Source organism: Garra rufa, chromosome 17 (genome assembly GCF_049309525.1).
Source record: "Garra rufa chromosome 17, GarRuf1.0, whole genome shotgun sequence".
Classification (NCBI taxonomy): domain Eukaryota; kingdom Metazoa; phylum Chordata; class Actinopteri; order Cypriniformes; family Cyprinidae; genus Garra; species Garra rufa.
This window is the reverse complement of record NC_133377.1, coordinates 23,485,015-23,512,382: the sequence shown is the minus strand read 5'-3', so window position 1 is coordinate 23,512,382 and position 27,368 is coordinate 23,485,015. Positions and strand designations below refer to the sequence as shown.

Genomic DNA, 27,368 nt, shown 5'->3' with positions numbered 1-27,368 from the left:
AGAGAGCGCAGGAGATCTCTGAAGTAATGATAGTTTCATGTAAAATTCATGTAGTGCTCTGCATTATGATGTGACCTTTGGAGCATTCCAGTTACGCTGCATTTTAATTCCCACGCTGTGGTTCAAAGTTCAGGACTGAAGTGATTGTCATTAGCATACCTCTCGTCGTGTTTACTTTAGGACGACTAGGTGCTCAGGAGAGTTCAAGAGCCGGAAGGATGACGCATTGTCCACGGTGCTCAAGACTAATTCATCTGCAATATTTGCCTTGCTGTGAGATGAGAAGAAAGATCAAATCTAGGGGCAAAACCCAAATACAGGATTCATTTTCTTTCCTCTTCGGGGGTTCAAAGGTTCACTGTATGCAGAATAGAAACTGAAATGAACAACACTGCATCTGATTGAGAAAATACTGGTGTCGCTTTTAGCATATGTTTCAAAGCAACGTCTCAGAGAAGGAAAATCAAAAGATTTTATCAGCTGAGCCAACACCTCGGGCACCGACAACCCGTGTCTGAGTGTTAAAGGGATGTTGCTAAATTTCTCAGTGCTAAAATATGTATATGGCCCACACAAGTGATCACATTACAGAAAGATCTGTCAGTTTGCCGCTTATAAGATACATTTTCAGCAGCCATTACTCCAGTCTTCATTGTCACATGATGCTTCAGAAATCATTCTAATATGCTGAATTGCTGCTCATGAAAAATTATGATCAAAGTTGAAAACTGTTGTACTACTTCTATTTTTTGTGGACACAGAAAGCAAGTAAAAAAACATATCACAAAAATCTGACTTTTTCAATGTTTAAAGCATTATAATCAGGTCCCCAGTGCCTCTACCAACCCAGAAAACGTGAAAAAGGACAACCTAGTAACTTTGTTTTGGTAAGCCGTTCTCTGCAAGCATGTGAAAAAACTAACCGCTCAGATTTCGCTCCCCTAGTGATGTAGGAAGGGGATCTTATTATAATATTACCGCCCCTTAATCTGCCGCCATCTTGTTTTTGCAATTTCTTTCCAAGCTGTTTACCTTCACAGACATAACCGACTGCGTTTTAATAACTTGTGTGTGTTTTTAACATAAACTTGTGTGTATTTGACAGTTTAAGCGCAATAAGACATGAAAGAGAACTTAGTTTAGTACTCACATGCCTTGTTACAGACCCTTTCTGTGCACTTGTTACAGATGTGTGCGCTCAAAAAAACATATCAGCAGTTTGAACTGATATGGCTTTACAATGCATGATTTCATGATAAATCAAAATCAAACAGATGTTTTTAACAGAGTATCTGAGATACGAGCTGTAAAGACAAAGCCCTATTCTGAAAAGTGGGTGGGGAGCAGAAGCTCATTTGCATTTAAAGAGTCATGCACGAAAACAGCGTGTTTCTGCTTCTACTCAAAATAGGTATTTTCAAAATTATATAATAAATGATCTGTGGGGTATTTCGAGCGAAAACTTCACAGATACACCTGTGGACACCTGAGACTTATATTACATCTTGTAAAATAGGTGCCCTGAAAAGGATCATTGCTGAATAAACAAATAATTCCTTAAAAAGCTTAGTGACCCCTAATTTGGAACAGTAGTGTCTAAACACTCATAAGGGGCAAAACAAAGCTTCCTTTTTAAACCCTTCTCTTACTTGGCATTAATGTCTAAGCGCATTCAGTTCTGTGCAAACATCTGTTAATCGTACCAGCTGAACTTGAACATAAGGGCTATGTTTTACCTCAGATCAGCAGATAACAATATTCCCTCTTGACACTCAAATATAGTACAGCCAGGTGCAGCTAAGCCTACGCCAACTATTTGAGCTCTGTGCCAATAGTGAGTTGTAGAAAGACTCCACACACTTCAACTCTAGACTTGGAAAACGATATGCATGTTAATTATAGAGAACCAAAACCAGAGCTATTACTCTTAAAATGATTTGAAAGCAAGTAGAAAAAATGTTAAACAAACAAGAAAAATGGGGTGAGAAAAAAAATCAATATTACATAAATTGAATAGCAAAAACCTGTTAATGGGTCAACAACCACAAAAACCACCAAACCAGTCTTAAGTAGCACAGGTATATTTGTAGCAATAGCCAAAAATACATTGTATAGGTCAAAATTATCTAATTTTGTTTTATGCAAAAAAAATTTTAGATTTTCTTTGGCATAAAAGGTAATTATTTGGCATATTAGGTAATATTTTATTAGTAATATGCATTCTACAGTCATCTGCACATCTTTAAAGGCCATTTTCTCAGTATTTTGATTTTTTTGCACCCTCAGATTCCAGTTTTTCAAATAGATGCATCTCGGACAAATATTGTCCTATCATAACAAATCTTACATCAATAGAAATTTTAAAAAATTGACCCTTATGACTAGTTTTGTGGTCCAGGGTCACAAATGTCCATGATAAAGAAAAGAGAATCTTTCAGGTTCTAGTTTGGGGTCTGTAATATTTTTATGTAGTTTTTTAAAAAAGATAATAATACTTCTATTCAGAAAGGAAGCACTAAATTGATTACAAAAGCTAAATAGAAGTTACAAAAGCTTTCTATTTCATATAAATGCTGTTCTTTTCCACACAAAAAAACTAATACAGCATTAATAATAGTAATTACCTGTAGTAAGTACCTATAGTAATAATACCTGAGCACCAAATCAGCATATTAACATGACTTCTGACGTCTTGTGACTGTAGCAATGACTGCTGAAATAGATTTCCATCATAAAATGGGTTTATTCGAGAATAAATTGCATTTTTAAAGTTACTCTTGAATAATGTAATACATTTAGACTTTATTCCATTCAGATTTAAAGACTGTTCTGTCATTGACCCATTATAATAATAAAGAAAAGAAAATACAATTTTACATAAATCAATAGCTATAATCTTTCAGTTTAATATAAGAATAGTTACTGGGAGTCAAAGAAAAATTAAATAACCATTATCGGTAGTGCTCCATCTACTGGAGGAGTTCAATATTATTTATCAATTATATAATCTCCCACTTGCAATATCATATGGTAATGAAATGACCCAGAAAAGATGACTGCAATCTTGTTTGTGATCGAAAGGTTCAGTGCTTCTGCACAAATGCAAATGAGAATTTTAGTATCCAGGCTGAAGACGTAGTGAGACTGCATTTTATGGTGAGCAGCTAAGGGGCTTGCCAGAGACTCCACATTTTTCTGTTAACTCAAATTAATTGCTTCATGACTTGCTCATGAATGTGATCGCCTGGCCTGCTCAGTTCGCTACAGCTAGACAAATATACGTCATTTCCAAAGGCAGGAATGTAACCTATTTTACGCCTGTCTAGAGCACAATGCAAATGAAATCAATGAATGATTTCATGCTCAAGCGAAGAATTTTGGCTAACAGTGACTTTTGGAAGTGACCTTTGTGTTTTTTTGATATTTTCAGATGTTCACAAACAGGACGTATGGGAAAATGGATGAAGAACAGGCATACCGTGCAAAGGTCCTTGTACTGCATCTTCTGGAACTTGGTGTCGGCGTTCCCGGCACACAGCTCTACGTATCCCAGCACCACCTGGAAGACAGTGTTGTGAATGGCCTGGGTGAAGTGCATGTGCAGCTGATCCATAGCCGTCTGGGGAGAAAGAGGAAAAACAGGAATGAAAGAGTAACATTGGATGGTCTGTAGACACAGTTTTCTATTAAAAAACTATTAAATGGCTTTTAAACAGCCTGATTTCTTTTGTAATCTTTTTTTTTTGGTTACAGTTGTAGCAATAGTCAAAAATACATTGTATGGGTCAAAATAATAGATTTTTCTTTTATCCCAAAAATCATAAGGCTATTAAGTAAAGATCATGTTCCATGAAGATATTTTGTTAATTTCCTACTATAAATATATTAAGACTTATTGTTTGATTAGTAATATGCATTGCTAAGTACTTCATTTAGACAACTTTAGAGGTGATTTTTTTTTTTTTTTTTTTTTTTTGCACACTCAGATTCCAGATTTTCAAATCGTTTTACCCCAGCGAAATATTGTCCTATCCTAACAAAGGTTATTTATTCAGCTTTCAAATTATGTATAAATCTCAATTTCAAAACATTTACCCTTATGACTGGTTTTGTGGTCCAGGGTCACATTATGGAAAAGAATAATACAATACAAGGCAACTCTCTGAAGTCTTATAAGTGCACTTTGTTCTATGGATGCTCAGATATTTTTAATGGAAACTATAAGAAAATTACAAGATAATGTACTTTCCATGCCAAAGGAGATCTGTTTGAAGGTAAAACTTCTGAGTAACAGTGGGCCTTGGCTCACAGTCTCTCAGGAGATGAATCATTACTGAATTACATACTGAAGCTCAGTATTGTCCCAATAGGAAAAGAAACAGCTTTGCTACAACTTAATTACGCTTCTTCCCTCTCGCTTTCACTGCTTTCCTTCTTTCTTCAGCCATGAGCGTATCCCTCCCTCATCTATGGCTGAAGTAAATCAATCAAAATGGCTATCAGGATATTTATCTGCAGGTCAGAGTGTTCAAAAGCAGCAATATTTCAAAATATTCAAATGTATTTAAATAAAAATGATGGAGCTGACAGAGTCATTGACTTTTTCTGCATTTGTTCTGCGAGAGAAAAGATTTAAAAAAAATAAACCTAAAAACATCAAACCGTAATAGCATATCTAAAAGACAAATTTGACGAAAAAATTAATTGTGCTGAGGAAAACGAGCAATTACGTCCATTAGATTTAAAAACAAAAAAAATAGAGAAGATGAAAAGATGGAGAATTAGATGTGCAGTCATTAGGCTAATTGCTGAGTTCATGGAATAGAGCCTGAAAGAACAGCACCTCTTTGGAGACACAAACAACAGTTTTAACGAATGACGTAGAAACTGAAACAAGGTTTGCGTTTGATTCATTTTAAACTTTGAAGCTAGACGGTCAGGAAATATCTAGCTAAAAGCATGATAGAACATCTTGATCAGATACATGACGAAATATCCATCAGTGACGTCTTTGAAATAATGGCAAAGGCCATAGAGTGCTACTGCAGAAAAAAAGTGCATACACCAAGTTATACAAAAGAGGAAGAAAGTTGGAAGGATTCAGCCTATCCACCTTTTTCTTCCTGTAAGAATAGGCATGGCCATTTGTAAATTTTATGGGTCTGGCTTCCGGTCTCATCCGCGTTCACTATTTTTAGCTGTACAAAACTTGTTTTGCTGCTTGATTTATTTTAATGTATTATCTTAATTATAAATGCTTGCTGTCTATGGCTGGTCAGAGAGCTCTTAATCTTAAATTGTGTTTCCAAGACAAACAAAGGTCTTATGGGTTTTGAATGACATAAGAGTGAGCAATTAATGATTTCATTTTTGGGCGAACTGTCCCTTTAACATTTTTGTCTTCAGGGATTTTTTTTTTTATATCTGTATAAAGTTCTGTATTATCTGACCTGAGAAGTATGACCCAAATGAATCATGAAATTGTCAACAAACTGCAAAATTATGCATTTCCAAACATAAGCATTCGAAAGAATGGATTGTTCTTGACAACATGAGGGACGCACTTAGTATCTAAGCCAAGGCCCAAAATTAAAACTCGCCAAGCACCAAATGAGAGTAAAAATCAGCACTGACAAGTGCAGACAAAAGCTTACATACACCTTGCAGAATCTGCAAAATGCTAATTATTTTACCAAAATAAGAGGGATCATATGAAATGCATGCTTTTTTTTCAATACTGTGTTGTTACCTGGAAGATCTACAACTGTTTTTTGTTTTTTGTTTTTTTTTTACACTAAGGACAACCAAGGGACTCGTATGCAACTATTACAGAAGGTTCAAACACTCACTGATGCTCCAGAATAAAAAAAACAATGCATTAAGACTTTTTGAAAACTTTTTGAATTTGAAGATCAGGGTAAATTTTACATATTTGGTCTCCTGGGGAACTTGTAAGTATCTTCTGTAGCTTCTGAAGGGCAGTACTAAATGAAAAAAAAAAGATACTTAGGCAAAATAAGAAAAATGTACACATCTTCATTCCGTTCAAAAGTTTACACCCTCGGCTCTTAATGCATCGTTTTTCCTTCTGGTGCATCAGTGAGTGTTTGAACCCTCTGTAATAGTTGTATATGAGTCCCTCAGTTGTCCTCAGTGTGAAAAGATCTCAAAAGCATACAGTCATTGTTTGATAGAGTTCAAATACACAGAAATGCTGAAAAAACAAAGAATTTATGGGGCCTGAAGGATTTTTCTAAAGAGAGGCAGGCAGTTGACTGTTTTTAAGTGTATTAAGTGTATGTACATTTTTTAACTTTTTCTTATAAAATGAACTACTATTTTCTCTTGTGGACTATATGTTAATGCATTTTATGAGAAATATCTTATTCAGGTCAGTACTAAATAAAAAATAACATGCATTTTTTTTTATATTCCCTCTTATTTTGGTAAAATAATTAACACATTTTGCAGATTCTGCAAGGTATATGTAAACTTTTGAACTGTATTTTAACTTTGTTTAAGGAACTTTTTTTAATAAGAATGTTTGGCTGTGATTAGATAATGTGTGAAATCTACATTTCTACATCAAAACCTGCAAAATCCATCAATGGATATTTAATTAAAATTAATTTTTCAGTCAAAATGATTGCACTTGCTTTCATTTGGTTGACGTGTGCAAGCATTTTGGCACATTTAAAATTTAATTACAACTCATGGTTAGGACAAACTCTTCTGCAAAATGGAAATACTTAAATGACTTTGAATTAATCAGACTAAAGAGTCAAGTTATTTACTGACGAAACCTCTCAAATACTTTAAACCGTATAAGCAATCTTTCAAAGCACCTGAATCTGTCAGCAACCACATAAAATTCAATACCAAGTTAATTATTTTCATTACAAATTTGTATTGATTTGATCAAGTACTTGTTGCTGTGGTACTGTTCTCAAAAGCTTGTTTTTCAGAACTATTCCCTGCATGGATTTGATCATGCATTCCAGTTAAGTGTCCTGAATCACCTAATAATCTCCTCAGCCAGGGAATGACCCTCTCAGGGGGGTCTCCAGAGAGCCGACTCTTAAAATCAGAATCTGTTTCAAGGGTTACGCATGAATCACACATCTTGGAGTTGGTCCTACAGTAATTACGGGTTGATCGGCTTAAACACCCTCGCTCAGTAACCACTGATGAAACTGCCATAGTCTGGACTGCAGACGGCAAATAAATTAAGTTCTTAGAGGTGTGTGCGTGTGTGTGTGTGCGTGTGTGTGCGTGTGCGTGTGTGAGAGAGAGAGCGTGATCGAGCGAACATATGAATGAATAAACACAGCGCAGCTGCCATCAACCCGAGAGGCTTTAGTGATCAAAGTGACACAAGGAAGGCTCTTTCAGATGAGTTAAGGGACATCTCAGGACGCACACACTTGCATACTTATACACAGTAGGGCTGCGGACAATTGCGGACAAAAAGAAATGCTCACAGACACAAAGAACACACTATTTGGATAAGAGTCATTTTCCAAAGTCACTAAATTGACAGTAAACAAGAATTTAATATAAAAAAGACCTCCATATTAATTACATAAATAATGTCATGATAGCACTATTTATACAGTTAATAAATTTTAATGGTAACAATTCCATTGCAGTTGTCAGAAAATTCGTCGTTCTGAGCAGTCTATGATCACACTACCATTTTTTTTAACAATTGATGAGATGCCAGCAATATTTGAACCACCAATTGTTATTTTATCCAGAACGCTGGCAAAAAGGTCTAAATTCATAAGAAATGCTTTCGCTACACTTTTCAAGGTCAAAAGAAATGAGGAGAAACATTGTGAAAAGATAATAGACCCCAATCCCAGATATTTATATCCAGACGGGATATATTCTCTGAGGATCTGAGTTAGCTGAAAAACAGTAGGTGATTTGCTCCATAAATTGTTTTCTGAGGCTGTGTGACATTTTCAATGCAGATGAGAATTAAATCACAAAGTACATCTGTGAAACATCTCCTTGGAGAAACTATCCCTAACCATCATTAAAACAATCACATCAACTACTGTACAAATACACACCTTAAATTTCAGGTGTCTGACAGAGCTATAACCTTGAGTGCTGTGAGCTGATGCTTGGAGATCTCAATCTGAACAATGTTTTATTTATTTTCTAACTGTTTGTCCCACTCCTTATTATCCAGTCATCTCACAAACACATGCAACCACGCGTGTCTAATACTAGGGGAAAAAGTAGATCTTTAATCCTGAGATCAATGGCAGAGCAACAAAAGCGGGAGATTTCTACCTGAAGAACATTTTTAAGGGGATGGGGAAGGGGTAGGAGTCGGCTTATAATAAAACTAACAATGAGATATTTTCCCCGGATTCTGCTTTCAATCACAGCTTTGCTTTCTTCTGGAAAAGAAAAGTGGAATACAACAGAGTGCACTTTCCTTCTGGCAAATCCTATGCCAGGTATGAATCATCTTCACATTTTGGGAAGAAAAAAAGAGAAAAGTGGCACAGAGAGGGAAAACAGAGTCAAGAAACACAATAAGCTGTGATGACTACGTCTATGATTTTATCTAGGTGAATATTTGTGATAACTGTCATTATTGTACACTTGCAATTCAAATACAGAATAAATACAGAAATGCCATGAAAAGCACTTGAAATAAATAAACAATGTTCAAATGTCTCTGAAGCACTCTGGGGTGAATAAATGACTTCTTCACAAGGTGTACAAGGGGCGTTTCCTCTCTCTACCCTAAAAGTGTATGAATCATTTTTTTTTTCTAAAAACATTGTCCAACAGTGACACCAGCAGATAAATTTACAGCAGGAGTCGGCGCATCTCTTGCCTCCCCTGAGCCCACTGAGTTTTAACAGAGGCCCTAAAGAGTGCAGTGGGTTTCGTGGGGGGTAATTGAGAATGAATGGGGGAAAGTCACATGAGAGGAGGCAACGCCTCCAAAGCTATTTGATTGATATGACTGAGTATGTTCAGCAGTGATTGGTTCACACAATAAATCCTGCCTCTTGCGTACATGTGCGTTCCACGTTTGTGAATTACTCTGAATGAAAAGTATAATGACGTTAACGGGAAGACTATTTTAAAAAAAGTAAGTAAACAACTCACACACTTAGATATTACTACTTTGCTAAATCAAAATAAGACTTAAAATGACCTGAAAACATGATCTGTTGGAGTTTTTAGTGAGTTATCAGATTGGTGAAATTTAAAGTAAATCTCAGTGTCTGTGACCAATATTCGACAAGCTTTGATAACTGATGACCCGAAAAATTCAAAAATAGATCAAAGTTAACCAACCTGATCTCATGACGAAAACGTACCTGTGGGAACTTTTTCGCAAGACGCAAAATACATACCACCATGTACATTTCGTGACATATTCAATGTGAAATGTCCACTGAGTGGTGCTAAAAGAGAGTTAGGTTCTTGAACTGAGTGAACAGACATATGGTACATTTTATGTGATGTTGGTTTTGTACGTGTCACTGCAGTTTTGACTTGAAATGTCCATTGAGTGGTGCTATAACTCTGGACTAATAGTTAGAGAGTCGAACTTGTAATCTGAATGTTGTGGGTTCGAGTCTCAGGTCCGGGAAGGATTGTCGTTGGTGGAGTGAATAAGCAGCGCTCTCTCCACCCTCAATACCATGAATGAGGTAAGACCCTTGAGCAAGGCACCGAACTCCAAACTGCTCCATGGGTGCCTCAGCATTGGCTGTCTACTGCTCTGGGTTTGTGTGTTCACTACTGTGTGTGTGCACTTGGATAGGTTAAATGTAGAGCACAAATTCCAAATATGGGTCACCATACTTGGCCACACATCACGTCCTTTCCTTTCCTTCCTTTTTTCCTCATGATGACCTGGGAACTGATGCGAAATACGTACTTGCCATGTTCATTTTGTGACATGTTCAATGTGAATTGTCCACTGAGTGGCACTAAAAGAGTATTCGTTTTTTCCCTTAAACAGATGAATGTACTTATGGTACGTTTTATGTGACGTTGGTTGTGTTACCGCAGTTCTGACTTGAAATGTCAGTTGAGTGGCACTATAACTCTAATGCTCTGTGACGTTTTTAAAAAACCTAGCATCTGCACTACACCTAAACCTAACCCATAGTATGAAAAAAAGCGTATGTGGCGTAAAAACACAACATTGTCCATTTGCTTTTCAATTTCACTTCTTTCAGATCTTTCATTTTGAGTCATGTTTTTTCACTGGATTCATACCCAAGGATTCTGCATCCTAAGTCCAATTCCGTGCCGACCGAGCTACCGAGCAAAACTGTTACGTCTGGAAAGTGAAACATATGGAGCTTTTACCAGAACTGTGTATGAAAACAATTACAAGCGCTCGCTATTTTACCGCCTCTAGTGTTCATTTCCTTTGGAAACTGCAGTGATATACTTATTGATATGCATTTCGTGTCTTGCGAAAAAGTTCCCACAGGTACGTTTTTGTCATAAAATATATTGTTTAAATTGTTACTGCCTTGAGTTATTATTTTATAATAAATTTAAAATGGTTAATAACACTAACTTGATGAGATTCATACTTGGGTTTAATAAATAAATTTTATATCATTGTTAAAAATATAATATAATATAATATAATATAATATATATATATATATATATATATATATATATATATATATATACACACACACACACACAGTAGGTACGGAAAGTATTCAGACCCCCTTAAATGTTTCACTCTTTGTTATATTGCAGCCATTTGCTGAAATCATTTAAGTTCATTTTTTTCCCTCATTAATGTACACACAGCACCCCATATTGACAGAAAAACACAGAATTGTTGACATTTTTGCAGATTTATTAAAAAAGAAAAACTGAAATATCACATGGTCCTAAGTATTCAGACCCTTTGCTGTGACACTCATATAATTAACTCAGGTGCTGTCCATTTCTTCTGATCATCCTTGAGATGGTTCTACAGCTTCATTTGTTTGATTATACTGATTGGACTTGATTAGGAAAGCCACACACCTGTCTATATAAGACCTTACAGCTCACAGTGCATGTCAGAGCAAATGAGAATCATGAGGTCGAAGGAACTGCCTGAAAAGCTCAGAGACAGAATTGTGGCAAGGAACAGATCTGGACAAGGTTACGAAAAAATTTGCCTCCATAATCCTTAAATGGAAGACGTTTGGGACGACCAGAACCCTTCCTAGAGCTGGCCGTCCGGCCAAACTGAGCTATCGGGGGAGAAGAGCCTTGGTGAGAGAGGTAAAGAAGAACCCAAAGATCACTGTGGCTGAGCTCCAGAGATGCAGTCGGGAGATGGGAGAAAGTTGTAGAAAGTCAACCATCACTGCAGCCCTCCACCAGTCGGGGCTTTATGGCAGAGTGACCCGACGGAAGCCTCTCCTCAGTGCAAGACATATGAAAGCCTGCATGGAGTTTGCTAAAAAACACCTGAAGGACTCCAAGATGGTGAGAAATAAGATTCTCTGGTCTGATGAGAGCAAGATAGAACTTTTTAGCCTTAATTCTAAACGGTATGTGTGGAGAAAACCAGGCACTGCTCATCACCTGTCCAATACAGTCCCAACAATGAAGCGTGGTGGTGGCAGCATCATGCTGTGGGGGTGTTTTTCAGCTGCAGGGACAGGACGACTGGTTGCAATTGAGGGAAAGATGAATGCGGCCAAGTACAGGGATATCCTAGATGAAAACCTTCTCCAGAGTGCTCAGGACCTCAGACTGGGCCGAAGGTTTACCTTCCAACAAGACCATGACCCTAAGCACAGCTAAAAGAACGAAGGAGTGGCTTCACAACAACTCCGTGACTGTTCTTGAATGGCCCAGCCAGAGCCCTGACTTAAACCCAATTGAGCATCTCTGGAGAGACCTAAAAATGTCTGTCCACCAAAGTTTACCATCCAACCTAACAGAACTGGAGAGGATCTGCAAGGAGGAATGGCAAAGGATCCCCAAATCCAGGTGGGAAAAACTTGTTGCATCTTTCCCAAAAAGACTGGCTGTATTAGATCAAAAGGGTGCTTCTACTAAATACTGAGCAAAGGGTCTGTACTTAGGACCATGTGATATTTCAGTTTATCTTTATTAATAAATCTGCAAAAATGTCAACAATTCTGTGTTTTTCTGTCAATATGGGGTGCTGTGTGTACATTAATGAGGAAAAAAATGAACTTTAATGATTTCAGCAAATGGCTGCAATATAACAAAGAGTGAAACATTTAAGGGGGTCTGAATACTTTCCGTACCCACTGTATATATTTTCTTCTTTTTCTGATAGTGTATGTCATTGGGACATGAATTTATTAAATTTTGAAGACTTTTCCTCCTCATTTCAGAACACCACTGAGGTGTAAGTGTATTAAGCTTACACTGTGTAACAAGGCAAACAGGAAAAAATTTTAATCAGTTATTTGAATGACAATTCATCATCAGCCAAAATGTCAAGGTCGTGACAGCTCTAGCAGCGATGACTCACCTGTGTCTTGCCCAGCAGCTTATATGCCAGTTGAACTTTGGTGTAGTGAGAAACATCAAAGTGCTTGCAGGTTTTGGACAGCGCCACATCTAGCTGTTCCTGCAGAGACGAGCATGAAATCGGCAAAATCAGCAAAGGAATTTCAATAGCATAATTTAAATGTACATATGGAAAGTAGAACAGAACTTAGAAGCCTCATTTTATGCTGCTAAAATGTACAATTACCACAAATGAATGAGGGCCATAATAATCAATGGTTTAAATCACTGATGATACTGAACGCACAACTTCATTTTGAGCTCAAAGATAAGCATTCACATTCTTAATGAGTTGGGACGTGCGCCGCTACAGAAATAGAAAAGTGGCATGAATCATTGTAATTTTGGTAGCAGCGCTCTGCGTTGGCACAGGCGCCGCTCTATTCGCTAATGCGCGTGATGAGACAGAGAGCGAGATAAAAAGACGGGGAGGAAAGGAAAGAAAAAAAGAAAGAGTGAGATACAGATATTAAAAGAGAAACATGAAAGAATAAGGAAAAAAGAGCAAGACAATGAGTAAAGGAGTTGTATGCAAGGCTGGACGCCATCCGAATACATTTTTTCACACAGAAATCCCTGCAAGACATGGGAAACTGTGTGTGTGGCTATGACTGTTTTGTGGTGCTATAAGCTTGAACGAAGCTACCAAGTCCTGAAAGACAGCAATTTATTTAATAAAACACAGTCCATCTGCCTCAGGGCCTGAGAGACCAAATACTGGCAGACTGACACCCTGGGCGCCACTGTTAGACATACAAACGCATGGTCAAGTGTTCCTTCCGATCTGTTTAATTCATATAATGTTGATGCACTACATCAGGGCAACTGCTGTTGTTAAATCTGTCAAGGGTGTGTGAGCATTTCTGAAGGGAATCGGGTGATCTGAGATTGAATGTCTGATTCAATGAAGAAGGTCACCATACTAAATTTTTGCCTAAGGACAAAAACAAAAATATTAAAGTCACATACCTCGATTTGCTCCAGAGTGTCTTGCAGTTTGGAATTCAACTCACTGAGGAAAAAAGAAACAAGGATGGTGAACGAGAGTGCTAAACAACAGAAATGTTGGTTCATTGTGAAGCACAAGTACTATTGTATTCTGTTTGCAGAGTAACACAAACCACCAAAAACATTTTTTGAGGTAAAAAGAAAAACAGCTAGCATTCTCAGAGAAATGGGCTGTCGGAGTGAGAGAGCACTAAACAACACAAAACCAGCCTCACAGATGGTGGCATTTCTGTGGAAGAAAAACAGGCACTGACATTTGAAAAACAGGGATGTATTTTTACCAAGCGTGGCTTCTTGCTTATCTTATGCAGCTGGAACAAGACTGATGTGTGTTGTTAGTGTCGAGAGGGGTGTGCTCACCTAGTCAGTGGGTTTTTCTCAATGAGGGAGAAAAAAAAAAAAGCCTAGTCCGTCTTACGAAAGTCATGAATAATAAGGCTGATTTGCGGTCATGTCAATCACACACTAAACAAACGTGTGGAGCCCAACTGTAAAGCCGCTTTTTCACTATCTCCAACATTCGTGTATGGTTGTCGCATTTCGGCTCTAATGGCAATCGCTCTGAATTTTAAAATTGGTTGTGAAGCAGATGTTACCATAGTACAATGAATAATGTATATGTGACCCTGGACCACAAAACCAGTCATAAGGTTAAATTTTACAAAACTGAGATATTAACATCATATGAAAGCTCAATAAATAAGCTTTCTATTGATGTATAGTTTGTTAGGATAGAACAATATTTGGCCGAGATACATCTATTTGAAAATCTGGAATCTAAGGGTGCAAAAAAATCAAAATACTGAGAAAATCACCTTTAAAGTTGTCCAAATTAAGTTCTTAACAATGCATATTACTAATCAAAAATTACATTTTGATAGGTTTACAGTAGGAATTTTACAAAAAATCTTAATGTAACACGATCTTTACTTAATTTCCTAATGATTTTTGACATAAAAGAAAAATCAATAATTTTGACCCATACAATGTATTTTTGGCTATTGCTACAAATATACCCCAGCGACTTAAGACTGGTTTTGTGGTCCAGGGTCACATATAGGAAATAAAACAACAGTTTTTTCTGGTCCTTGAATCTGGTTGCGACATTCTAGTGATATCGTAACTCCAACCGTTTCAACGAGTGTCGTGGTGGACACCCAAATCCACTATCATTTTTATAAATAATACTGTTTTTGTCACGCAATGTAATTTTAAGCATTTTAGGCAAGAATGTACTTGTTTAGACTTCAAATATGCAGCTTGTTAATAAAGATAATGTCTATTAATGCACCACTCGGTGCTCATGAACAAGCCGAGGTAAGACTGCTTACCTTGCCCAGTTATTCTGGAATTTGTGGTCAAATATGAGATATACATAATTGAAGTCGAAAGTTTACATACACCTTGCAGAACCTGCAAAATGTTAATTATTTTACCAAAATCATACAAAATCCATATTTTTTATTTAATACCAAACCAGAACAAGATATTTCACATAAAAGACATTTACATATAGTCCACAAGAGAAAATAATAGTTGAATTTTTATAAAAATGACCCCATTCAAAAGTTGACATACACTTGATTCTTTATACTGTGTTCTTACCTGAATGATCCACAGCTGGGTTTTGTTTTTGTTTTGTTCATGAGTCCCTTCTTTGTCCTAAACTGTCCACTGATCTTCAGAAAAATCTTTCAGGTCCCACAAATTTCAGCATTTTTTGTGTATTTGAACTCTTTCCAACAATGACTGTATGATTTGAGATTCATCTTTTCACACTGAGGACAACTGAGGGACTCATATGCAACTATTGCAGAAGGTTCAAATGCTCACAGATGCTTCAAAAGGAAACACGATAAATTAAGAGCTGGGGGTGTAAACTTTTGAACAGAATAAAGATGTGTACAGTTTCTTATTTTGCCTAAATATATTTTTTCATTTAGTATGTCAGAAGTGACAGAAGATACTTACATGTTTCCCAGAAGAATTCGATTTTTTAATTTCCAGTCATTGTGGGTTCAAATACACAAAAATGCTGAAAAACCAAAGAATTTGTGGGACCTCAATTTTCTGAAGAACACCGGGCAGTTTAACTGTTCAGGGACTCATGAACAACTATCACTAATTCAATCTTATTCAGGTCAGTACTAAATAAAAAATAACATGCATTTTGCATGATCCCTCTTATTTTGGTAAAATAATTAACATTTTGCAGGTTCTACAAGGTGTATGTAAACTTTTGAGTTCAACTGCAAATCATTTTGGGTAAATCTAACAGGCTGTACTTGGTCTCATTAATCTGTCCGAAACACTTACCTTGTGTATTATATAATAATGTCACCCACAGAGGAAGATTTTAAGTCTGACAGCAAATGTTGAAATGTTACAGTGAATTTTGTAACAAAAGTGCTGTTTTGATGGCTGTAATAGTAGTGCTTCAAATGCAATGAGCAAGCTGCATCTCTAAATTTATTCCTTTAAGGCACTGCCAGTAAAATACTAAAGCTGTAACAAAACTTAAAAAAAAAAAAATGTCTGACCCATCTGATCCCATTAGTCTCTAATAAAGCAAACCTTAGGGGCTGCTATAAGGAATCAGCTGAGACTTGGAGCAACATGATACTAGCAGCAACTTTGCCGGTGGCCACGCATAATCATGATCTGACAATTAAGAACAACTGTATTTCATTTTACAAGCTAACTCAGCTAGACATGAGGGATTGCCTGGCCCCTGTGGGCCAGTGTTTTTGAAAGATTAGACGGAATGCATAAAACTTTAATTAAACTGCTTCTTCCTTTTCCTCATCCTTCCCTTTTTCCTTCCTTTGGAAGGCATTGGATGCAAAAAGAGGCGTTTCAGAAAACAGTTCCTACAAATGCTCTAATTTTGCCACAGTGCATGATTCTTGTCACGAGGAGCCCGGCTGGTGTGCAAAAACAGGAGGTGTTTTAATATGCAACCTTCTATTTTGTTGTAAAAAAAAAAAAAAAAAACAGCAGGAGAGGATGTGACCTTTTCAGGAAAAAGCTGATTCCTTCAGACAAATGATTTTGAGTGCTGGTGTCCTGGACGAGTTCTTGCAAAGGCTGATGGGAAGATGCAGACGTCCTTTAGTCTGCTCCAATCCATCACAGTGGGCTTTGACTCAATGTGGGTCCCCCCTTTTTCTACAGGGCCCTTAGAGGAAACCCAGCATCACATTGAGCTGATCAATTACTTCCGACTCGCAGCTCGTCACCACTGTGCCTCACCGTTTCCTTCGGGAAGCCCACGCAAAATCACATTTTAATGAGCTTTCACGACAGGATCCGTTGCACAATAAAAACATTTCCATTCAAACAGTCTCTTATCATTATCATGCCATTAGGCAAGAAAGCGCAGAAAGAAAAGACCAAGACTCCCCCCCCCCATTTCAGTATCGGAACATAAATCCTTTGCTAATAGCATGGGGCCAATGGTGTTAGATGTGATTAAATTAAAGGATGTAGTTGGATTTGTGCACAGTGTTTTTAAAAGTTGAGTGTGCTGGGCTGTAAAACCATACCGCTGGGCACTTTTGCAGCTTATGTCTCTCTCCAATTAACTCCGCTTTCTTGCACCTGAGCGAGCAGACAACTCAAGTATCCATTATTGGTAGAATAAGCACTGATATATAGACTACAACTAGCTGCAGGAAAAGCAATTACTTGAAAAAGTCTCGAAGATGTCCTCAAAATCCAAAACAGGTGTATCCCTGAAAGTCTGCAAACTAAATGTTTTTGGGATGAAGCAACATGTGAATCACAATTTCTTCATGTTGCAACAGCACAGAGTTCATGCCAAGGAAGCAATTGACAGACATCTGCTTTGATTTTAAATTTGACATATCATGGGAAACCAAATTTCCCTTGATCCTTTGAGATGGGAGTTTGACATACTAGAGAGACAGTGTAACTATCATAAGCTAAAACTTCCCATTCAAAAACACCAACTGGTTCTGAACTTCTGCAACTTTCTAGCATTAGATGAATATCTATTCATTTAAAAAGTCAAGTGGACCATCAGAACTTGACCCAGATTTGCTGCAATGATAGAGTGATTAAAAACTACACTAAATGCCAAAACAAAACTGTTTTTTTAAATATATGAATTTGCCATTTTATAAAAGCAAAACAGAGTATTCAGTTCTGAAAAATAGTTGTTTTGGTGGCAGATAAAAAATAAATATATTAAAAGAAACAGTATACACTACTGTTCAAAATGTTGGGCTCATTAATTTGTATTTATCTACTTTTTTTAACATTAAAAAAAATGCTCACCAAGGCTGCATTTACTTAGTCAAAATTATTAAAATTTTAAAAAGCTTTATTTTTTTAAATATATTTTTAAAATGTAATTCCTGTAATGATCAATTATATACTGATTTGGTGCTTAAGAAACTTATTATCAATGCTGGAAACACCAGTCAAAGATTTTTTTTAAAAGATGTCTTTTCTGCTCACCAAGCCTGCATTTATTTGATCCGAAGTACAGAAAAAAAAAAATAACATTTTGAAATATTTTTGCTTTTTAAAATATAAAAGGTTTGCTATTTGAAAATTTATTTTAAAATGTAATTTATTCCTGTGATTTCAAAGCATTTTTAGCATCATTACGCCAGTCACATGATCCTTCAGAAATCATTCTAATATTCTGATTTGCTGCAACATAATTATTATTATGTTGAAAAACAGCTGAGTAGATTTTCTTTAATGAACAGAAAGGTTAGAAGAACAGTATTTCTCTGAAATAGAAATCTTTTGTAACATTATATATTTTTATCATCACTAATTAATTTAAACTTCCTATTTATCAATGAATCCTGGAAAAATACTGTTTTTAAATATTAATAATAATGAAAAAAAAATGTTCTTGAACAGCAAATCAGCATATTAGAATGATTTCTGAAGGAGTAATGATGCTGAAAATGTAGCTTTGATCACAGGAATAAATTACATTTTAAAATATATTCAAATAGAAAACAGCTATTTTAAATAGTAAAAAATATTTCACAATATTATTGTTTTTACTGTACTTTGGATCAAATAAATGCAGGCTTGGAAAGCAGAAGAGATTTCTTAAAAAAACAACAGAAATCTTACTGTTCAAAAACTTTTGACTGGTAGTGTACATTTTAACATTCCAATTCTTTGTTGATGAATAAAAAGTTCAAAAGAACAGCATTAATTTGATATATACACTTTTTGTCACTTAAAAATCTTTACTGTCACACTTTCGATTACATTAATGCAGCCTTGCTAAATAAAATGATTAACTTCTTGAAAAAAACAGCCTTATCCCAAGCATTCGAAGGCAATGTACTGTAAGTGTACCATAAAAACGATTCAAAATATGAGACACCTTTACATTTTCCACTCCCAAGATTCAGATAAGAGTGATGCATGTGGATTAAAAAAAAAAAAAACCTCCAGAAAAACCTGTTTTGAATATTTGAAGGTCAGTTAGCAGGCACTTTGACAAGCACACCAACAGCAATCCAGCTTTTGACAGTCTCCCTACAGACAGTATGACTCACTTTGCAATTGCTTCACAAATCGGTGGGTATGCTTCTTTATGGCATCCCTGTCAATTCTCATTCTCTGTAGGTGTGTTAAAAAACGTTTGCATTTAAAAAGGCACAGAAAGACAGAGATCTGAAATCTGACTATAATAAAATCTTACAAATTTCAATCTCAAAGACAAGAAATAAAGTTTCCCTTTGGAAGCAAGGACATAACCAAGTGACACTTCACTCCGTGATATTGACCGCAGGTATTGGTCGACTCCCTAAAGTCCGACACGGAGTACGTCCCTGCTGAAACTCCCGTGCTCAGATTCAAGCAGCATTCTCCCACAATGACATCAATACCTGCCGCACAAACGCCTCACAGCTTAGAATCTCAATGCATTCAATTATACATCTTATCACTCTTCCCTGCAGGGATCGAAATGAGCAAACCACAGCGCTATCACTATAAAAATCGTGAGATTCCATCAAACATGCTTTTATTAACAAGGGTTGTGGCTTTTGAATAGCACTCCACTCTCCGGAAAGAGTGTGCTGAATTGTAAAACAGGTGGATGAATTTGCAGTCAAAAGGAAAGTTTTAGTGGTTCAACTGGCAGTGGCTCAATCCAGATGCACACAGCCTTATTAAAGTCAAGGGACACAACCTGCAACAAAGTTCAAGTGGAGAGATGATGGTTTGCAGTTAAATCTATACAGCACCTGAAATCTGTTATCAGTTTTTAAAGGGATAGTTCACACAAAAATGAAAATTTTGATAGATTTTCAATCATCTTCGCAACACAAATTTAGACGTTTTTGATGAAATCCGAGAGCTGTCTGACCCTGCATAGACAGCTATGCAACTGACACATTTAAGGCCTAGAAAGGTAGCAAGGAAATTGTTAAAATAGTCCATGTGACATCAGTGGCTCAACTGTAATTTTACGAAGCTACGTGTGTCAATTTGTGACGCATTATGGTACTCTTGTGAATGTGCGTCGAAGACTGACACATGTATTACAGCTAGTGCTGCATTTATAAAGCATCCCAGCCCATGATACTAAGGAGATGTTCACAAATTAGGGTGAAAATTACACCCTACACACCTCTGACCAAATTTCAAGAACCATTCAACCTGACTCGTGAGTAATGCCGAGGCTGACGTCACACTTCCTGCCGACAGCAGATTTCACCTACCTCACTGTTTTGTTGGAGACTAATTGCCTAAAAGAAGCATAAGGCAAGGTGGAAAAAACAACATGACAAAACACATAGCTGCTACATCCTGTAGAATACATCACTGCCACCGTGTTAAAATCCCAGTAAGCCAAGCCTAAAATGCCTTTGATATTCACTGGGTATCAGAGTAACGCACAAACACATGAGAGCACATTATGCATCATTACATAAACAACTAAATGAGGAGGGAGAGCAAGTGGCCAATCAGCTCTATATTGTCTCCAGCTCATATATATCACAGCTATGTCTTTATCAAGACAGCCTGGTTTCACAAATGTTCCCACTGCAGATCTTATTACTTCTGCTACAGAAATGACAGTGCCATATGGAGTGTGGTCTGTCTATCTATCTATCAATTGATCTATCCAATCTCACCCCTAATAATTGTAAGGTGCCAGAGTGTAAAATGCGACAGGGAAAATGGGACTGGTTCCTTTTTTTTTTTTAAATTACATCTCCTTCATTCCAGGCTTTTGTGGCTGTGCAGCATTCTGAAATGCTCGAAGAGAGGCAGCGTCCAAAAATAACACTCGCCAATGGCTAAACGGGAGTAAACATTTTGCGAGTCAATAAAGTAGAGCTACTCTCCTTTATTAACTTTATTAGGAAATGCTACAATACGAGATTTAAGCTGTAAACTACCCTCAATTCCATTTTCCCCTCCATTTAGCCTTGTGGATAAAATAAAATAAAATGCATTTTTAGCAAATCCAGGTAATTTACCATAGAAATATTATGTTTTTTAATGTTTATGACTGTTATAGCACCAGCTGTGGTCCGATCGCTTTAAAACTGCTCATCAGTTTTCGTGAAGTTTGGAGTTTTCATTTAGGCTTTACAGGCTTTTGGGTATATTTGGACAAGCCCCTTTCCTAAACAACCCCATCATAGCTTCCCAAAGGGTAAATTTTAACATGTTTTGCTAATTATTGAACTAGAGTGTCCAGAGAATTGCACTGCAGAGGTTTTTTTTTTTCCAGACTGAGCAAAAAACCTAGGAACAGTTCGAAAAAGTAGGTTTTTCATCTTCTCAAGCATTTAACGGTTTGATTGACATCAGTGGTTCTAGAGGCAAAGTTGTTCAGAACGAGAAGGTCAATCGTATAATATAAATATCGTGAATGTGTAAAAAAATTTTTTGCAATATTCAATAGTTTACGTCCTTGAAAAATGTGATATCGCCCCCATTGGCTGATTTCTTTTAAATTTCTTACAGAACTTCAGGGCTGTGAGTCAAACAGACCCACCAAGTTTTGTCCCAATCGGCCTCCGTTAACCTTGTCTAATAGGTGCTCAAATTTCATCAGCCTATGGCGGCCATTTTTTTTTTTGAGATACGTAAATGCCCTTATTATGCTTGTGTCACTTTGGAGAAAGACTGTGAGAACCGATTTTCACGTTGATAGGACAAACAGTTATAGTTACAGCCGTTTTTATGTTTTTCCCATAGACTGTAAAAAATATGGACGTAGTGTCCGTGAAGCCACCCGTAGGTTTCTGAAGAGCATTTTTGAAGCTCATAACGGGCGGAAGTCAGCCATCACCATCTTGGAATCGCGTCACGGATGAGTTATAAAAACATTCACCCCCCTCACAGTTGACATGCAGGGAAAAATTAGCTATATAGACCAAAACCACTTTTTGAACCACATATTTTTTTCTGCTGTAAAGTTGGGCATTTTAACATGGGGAGTCTATGGGACTGACTACCTTTTGGAGCTAGTCTCTAGAGGCCAGTCGATGAATCGCAGTCTAAGTCACTTCCGTGTTGGTTTCAATAGAGAGAGCGGGAGGTTGTCGCTTGGTTATTCCCTCTTATAGCACCACCAAATGGTGAAGATATCTTATTCCATTCAAAAGTTAAAGCTGTTTGAGTAAAGGTGGCCTTGCCCCTTTTGAACTTTTAGAAAGTCGGAAGTTCAACCTTTTCTGATAATTATTAATATTCACTCTTTAGAGAATCTTCCTGCACTGGTTTGGTTCTGATCGGGCAAAAAACCTAGGACTAGTTCGCAAAAGTAGGTTTTGAAATAGGATTACAATGACATAAGATGCTTGAGTCTGCGACAAACGGTTAAGAATATATGAATAAATCCGTACTTTTGATCGCTGTAGAGCCCCTGTCAGGCCAATTGGGCGAAGCCTTGGTGACGTTGTAGACAGTGGGCGTACTACCATCCCTCCAAGGATCAAGCCTCTACGACTTACAGCTTGGTCTGGCTGGTCTTAGCTGGTTCAGGCTAGCTGGTATTAGCTGGTCTCCCAGCCAGGGAAAGTGTCCAAAACCCCTCTAAAACCAGCCTGCTGACCAGCTATGACCAGCTAAAACCAGCCAACCAGCCTAGGCTGGTTTTAGCTGTTTTTTTCACCAGGGATACTATCCAAATTGACCTCAGTACCTCAATACCTGGTCAGAAAATTTGTAAAATAAATTCCATTTTTCCTTCAAAGAGTGAGACTCGAAACCACATTGGGCAGGTTTCCATGCACTTGCATGGATATCAATGCGTGCAGAGCAGGCTGACTGGAGGTTGATCAGATAGTAAAAACATTCTGTGCCAGCTTAAACAGTCACAAAAAGAGAGGGAGAGCTAAAGAATGGTGAATAATGGCTAGTAGCCTTTACATGAGCGACTCCATCCTCCCTGTCTGTTAGCCCACACCCTAATAAGATAAAGACATTCCATTAGAGTGGGTCGTGACATATTGATCACAGGACAGCAAACAGGTGCATTTGTTCCTCACCAACATACTCGCTGATGAAACTTCACAGCTTAAGTACCATATCCTTCAACACAGATTGCAGACTGTTTTACGCCACACTGAGAACATCTTGAGTAATAAAAGCGATGTAATGACATTAGGAGACAGCATGACTGCAAATTCAAACAGCTATTTTTAGAACACGCAATGATATATGTTCCCATTGAGTTGAAGTGATAAACTTTGTCAGAGGAAAGAAAAACTCAAATAGTGCATTAGTGGATGTTACAGTTTGGTGTAAAAGTACCCTTCTTTATTGACAGCCATTAAGAAGCTTGCAAAAATATAATAACCAAATTTATTAATGATTTGGTACTTTGTATGATGATTTATATGATTTTGAGATCTATCGTTTCACGCTGAGGACATATGCAACTATTACAGAAGGTTCAAATGCTCACTGATGCTTCAAAAGGAAAACCATTCATTGACAGTCAAGGGTGTAAACTTTTGAACAGAATGAAGATGTGTAATTTTTTTTTGTTATTTTGCCTAAATATCACATTTTGTCATTTAGTACTGCCCTTCAGAAGTTGCAGAAGATACTTACATGTTTCCTAGAAGACAAAATAAGTTAAATTTACCCTGATCTTCAAATTCAAAAAGTTTTGAACAGGGTCATTTTTATAAACTTAGCTATTATTTTCTCTTGTGGACTATATGTAAATGTTTTTATGTAAAATATCTTATTCAGGTTAGTACTAAAAAAATAACATGCATTTTGTATGATCCCTCTAATTTTTTTAAATAATTAACATTTTGCAGATTCTGCAAAGTGTATGTAAACTTTCGACCTCGACTGTACTTTTCAGCTTACATAATTCAAGTAATACCAGCTGCTGTATCAAATAACATCTGACAAATCATTATACAGTATGCCATGTGATAAACTGTGGTCTTACCTTGACAGAGGCTGTCAAATTAAAGTAACTCAGCAAATCTGAAAAGGTCGACTATAGTATAAATTCCGTTACAGTATATTGAACATGAACAGCATTTTTCCCAGAGGCTAAATCTGTTGGCTATGCAGTACAGCAATAACAGAAAATGGCATTACTGTATACATTAGTATAGTAAGTACCTACTTCACAATTCTTACAATATAATTTACAGGACTGACTCAGAATTTGCACAAAATCACATGGCAAGTTCAGTGATCTTGATAACACACTGGATAGATATTACAAGACTTTAAAACAAAAAAGTATTTGAAAAAATGTGTGCATGTTTTGAAAAACTTACTTGTGAAAATAAGACGAAGCATTATCAAACCTGTTTATTAAGACTTTTTGCAAGCAACACCTGAATGGCTGTCAGCAAAGGAAGATGCTGAAAAGATACAAACTATATACAAACCTAAAGAGACAGTTTTAAATGAATGGCTATGTTTGCTAAAGTGATTTTAAAAATGCAGTTCCGAAATGCAAATAAATTCCATCATATTCTTTTCAAACACAGGATCTGGATTTCTCACCAATCCAGTCAGCGGTTTTCCACCCACCTTATACAGTTGTAGTGTTTGAAAGTGCTGGCAGCCTTCTGGCATTCTAAACACAGCTGGATGGCGCCTGGATAGTCTTCCTCCTGTAAATTCAAATGTTCAGTTTTACCTGAATCTTAGTAGATGTTTTTACAGAACCCAACTAAAACAACAGAGCTAATATTTTAATAAATGTTGTTAGATTTCTATCATTACCCTCACAATGACAGAACCATCTCATATTACATGTGAAGTTTATATTTACAAGACGTAAAGAGATTAAACACCACAATTAGTGGGTGAGAGAGACAACCTCAGTCTAAAGCATCTCCGTCCAGCTAATACATGTTCAGTTGTTTGCAAGTTCTCTTTTGGTTATCTTTTAAATATGGGTGTATTTGTGTATTGCACATTTGGGCAGGTTTCTGTGCCAACTTACCTCCAGCATTTCACTCAGACGAACATCAGTTCGTTGCTGTACACAAAGCACACAAAAGAAGGACAGAGTGTCTGTGAAACTGGCCAGAAGGAAATGAACATGCACAGAGGACAGAAACTTTCTGTTTAGCCATTAACAATGTTGATGAAGTGATTACCAGAGTCTTTATGGTCCTCAAAGATTTCAACAATCCCGTCAACAGCTGTCGTCGTCGCTGATTGGCTAACAGCCCTAGACTGGCTTCGGTGAAGCCTTCTTTAGCAGAACGAAGCTGCCTGAAAGCAGAATTACAGCAATTGTGTCTATTATACTGCTTATCAAAACTTTAAGCAATGGCTGGCCTACAAATGAAAATGAAAATATTTCTTCATTTTCTCATGTTTTTCTAAACCGATTTGACTTATTACTTCAATGAATACAAAAACAAAAAGGACTGTTTTTCACGTTCTGTTCTTTTTCAAAGAATTACAATGTGTAGGGATTGAAACATCCAAAGGACAATCAACATTAACATATTCAACATAGTCCATACAACTTGTGTGCTGTATTCTAGTTCTTCTAGAAAATAAACAAGAGAAATGCAAGTTGTTATTCACAAAAGAACCTTAAAGGGGTCATGCACTGCCTTTTTATTATTTTGTACTGTTCTCTGAGGTTCACTTATAATGGTATCATTATTTTAAATTAAAAAACAACATAATTTAGAAGTAATAGACTATTTTCTGTCCTGTTTTGAGCCCTCACTCTGTTTGAATAGGCGTGGTGAATCGTAGACTTGGAAGTAAACAACCATTGGTATGATTGGCTGACAGCCTTGTATGTTTGACAGCCTTCATCCTTCATAGAAAAATCAAGGGAATTTTTGATTTCTCAATTCATGACCTCTTTAAAGGAGTAGTTCACTTTCAGAACAAAAATGTACAAATAATGTACTCACCCCCTTGTCATCCAAGATGTTCATGTCTTTCCTCCTTCAGATGTAAAGAAATGATGTTTTTTGAGGTTGTATATATATTTGAAGTTGCATTTTGGAAGTTCAAACTCGGGGGAACCATTGAAGTCCATTATATGGAGAGAAATCCTGAAATGTTTTCCTTAAAATGCATAATTTCCTTACGACTGAAGAAAGACATGAACATCTTGGATGACAAGGGGGTGAGTACATTATCTGTAAATTTTTGTTCTGAAAGTGAACTACTACTTTAACATAATCTCTACAGTACAGTATTTTCCCAAACTGTGCAAATTTCTTTCTTCATATTTCTAATAACGGTTAAATCAGAACTAATTGTATTATAGTATATCATACATATTATTACCTATAGCAAACAGCATTTTAGTGTATTACAATATAACATTTTATTAATTAATTCCCAAAGCTTTGTAAATAATGCTTTGTCCTGTTCCTCAAAATTTAATTTTGTACTTACTTTTCTCTTAATTTCCATACACTGCGATCATGCCACATTCTTAAGAGTTCATGAGGGAACAGAAGATTATTCATTTGATTCTTTCATAGAACATGTTTGAAAGATTTGTTCTGACTAAACTAGTTCACAAGTTCAACTCACTGATAAAACAGCTCACTGGAATGAATAATGATGCAAATCTCTTGCATGTCCGTTTCTTACACAAAGCTAACATGTGACTTCAGAAGCCTTGGAACATATTGCATGAGTCATTCAGACCAGTTTTTAATACTTTTATTCACTTTTTTTCTTTTTGAAACAAGAAAACTGTCCACATTTAAGTCAATGTTTTGTTTTTTTTGTCCCACAGAAGAAAACAAGTGAGTTTAGAACAACATGTGGGTGAAAAATGATAACACAGCTTTCATTTATTAGCTGTACTATTTCTTTAAACCCGATTTTGAAAAATTTGACAGTGATAAAAGCTCTGACCTTCGTGCATTAGTGCAAATGACTGCAGCCAGCTGTAAGTTGGTCTGCAGAGACGTCACTCTCTCGAGCTCCTGCAACACAACAATGATGTTCAAGTTTTATGACAGAGTTTATCCAAAACATTAGGCAAGCGCTGCTTTGGTCTCCTTTGAAGCAGACAAGACAAATGAGACGATGGCTATGACCTTCCTTCCATATAGCAGGTTATTACCTCTCACGGATAACTGCAATTCTAACCTCTATGCTTAATGGGTTCAGACCAGAGATGTTCTCTTCTATTAGGCAATTTTTTTCAGGCCCGTTATGAACAATAAAGTGAGAGAGATGATAATGGAGACAAGCTTTCATTATAGGAATGAGAAAAGCAGCACTGTGAGAAAGAACACACTCCCCTAGCTCACACTGACATGTCCACAAACTAACAGACAGTTGAAGTTCAGGGCTTTTTGCGAGGT

General features: G+C 36.7%; 1 protein-coding gene across 2 annotated transcripts in view; it reads right to left on the bottom strand.

The window, feature by feature from the left end:
- The window catches only part of vps50 (VPS50 EARP/GARPII complex subunit), a 178,781-nt gene that overhangs the window by 120,889 nt on the left and 30,524 nt on the right, over window positions 1-27,368 (bottom strand). For both annotated transcript variants that reach the window (XM_073821661.1, XM_073821662.1), the window contains exons 6-12: window positions 26,914-26,984; window positions 25,170-25,287; window positions 25,013-25,048; window positions 24,595-24,677; window positions 13,525-13,567; window positions 12,518-12,616; window positions 3,479-3,619 (exon numbers count right to left, since the gene is read on the bottom strand). In XM_073821661.1, coding sequence (XP_073677762.1) covers window positions 3,479-3,619; window positions 12,518-12,616; window positions 13,525-13,567; window positions 24,595-24,677; window positions 25,013-25,048; window positions 25,170-25,287; window positions 26,914-26,984 — 591 coding nt within the window. The remainder of the gene's footprint in view (window positions 1-3,478; window positions 3,620-12,517; window positions 12,617-13,524; window positions 13,568-24,594; window positions 24,678-25,012; window positions 25,049-25,169; window positions 25,288-26,913; window positions 26,985-27,368) is intronic.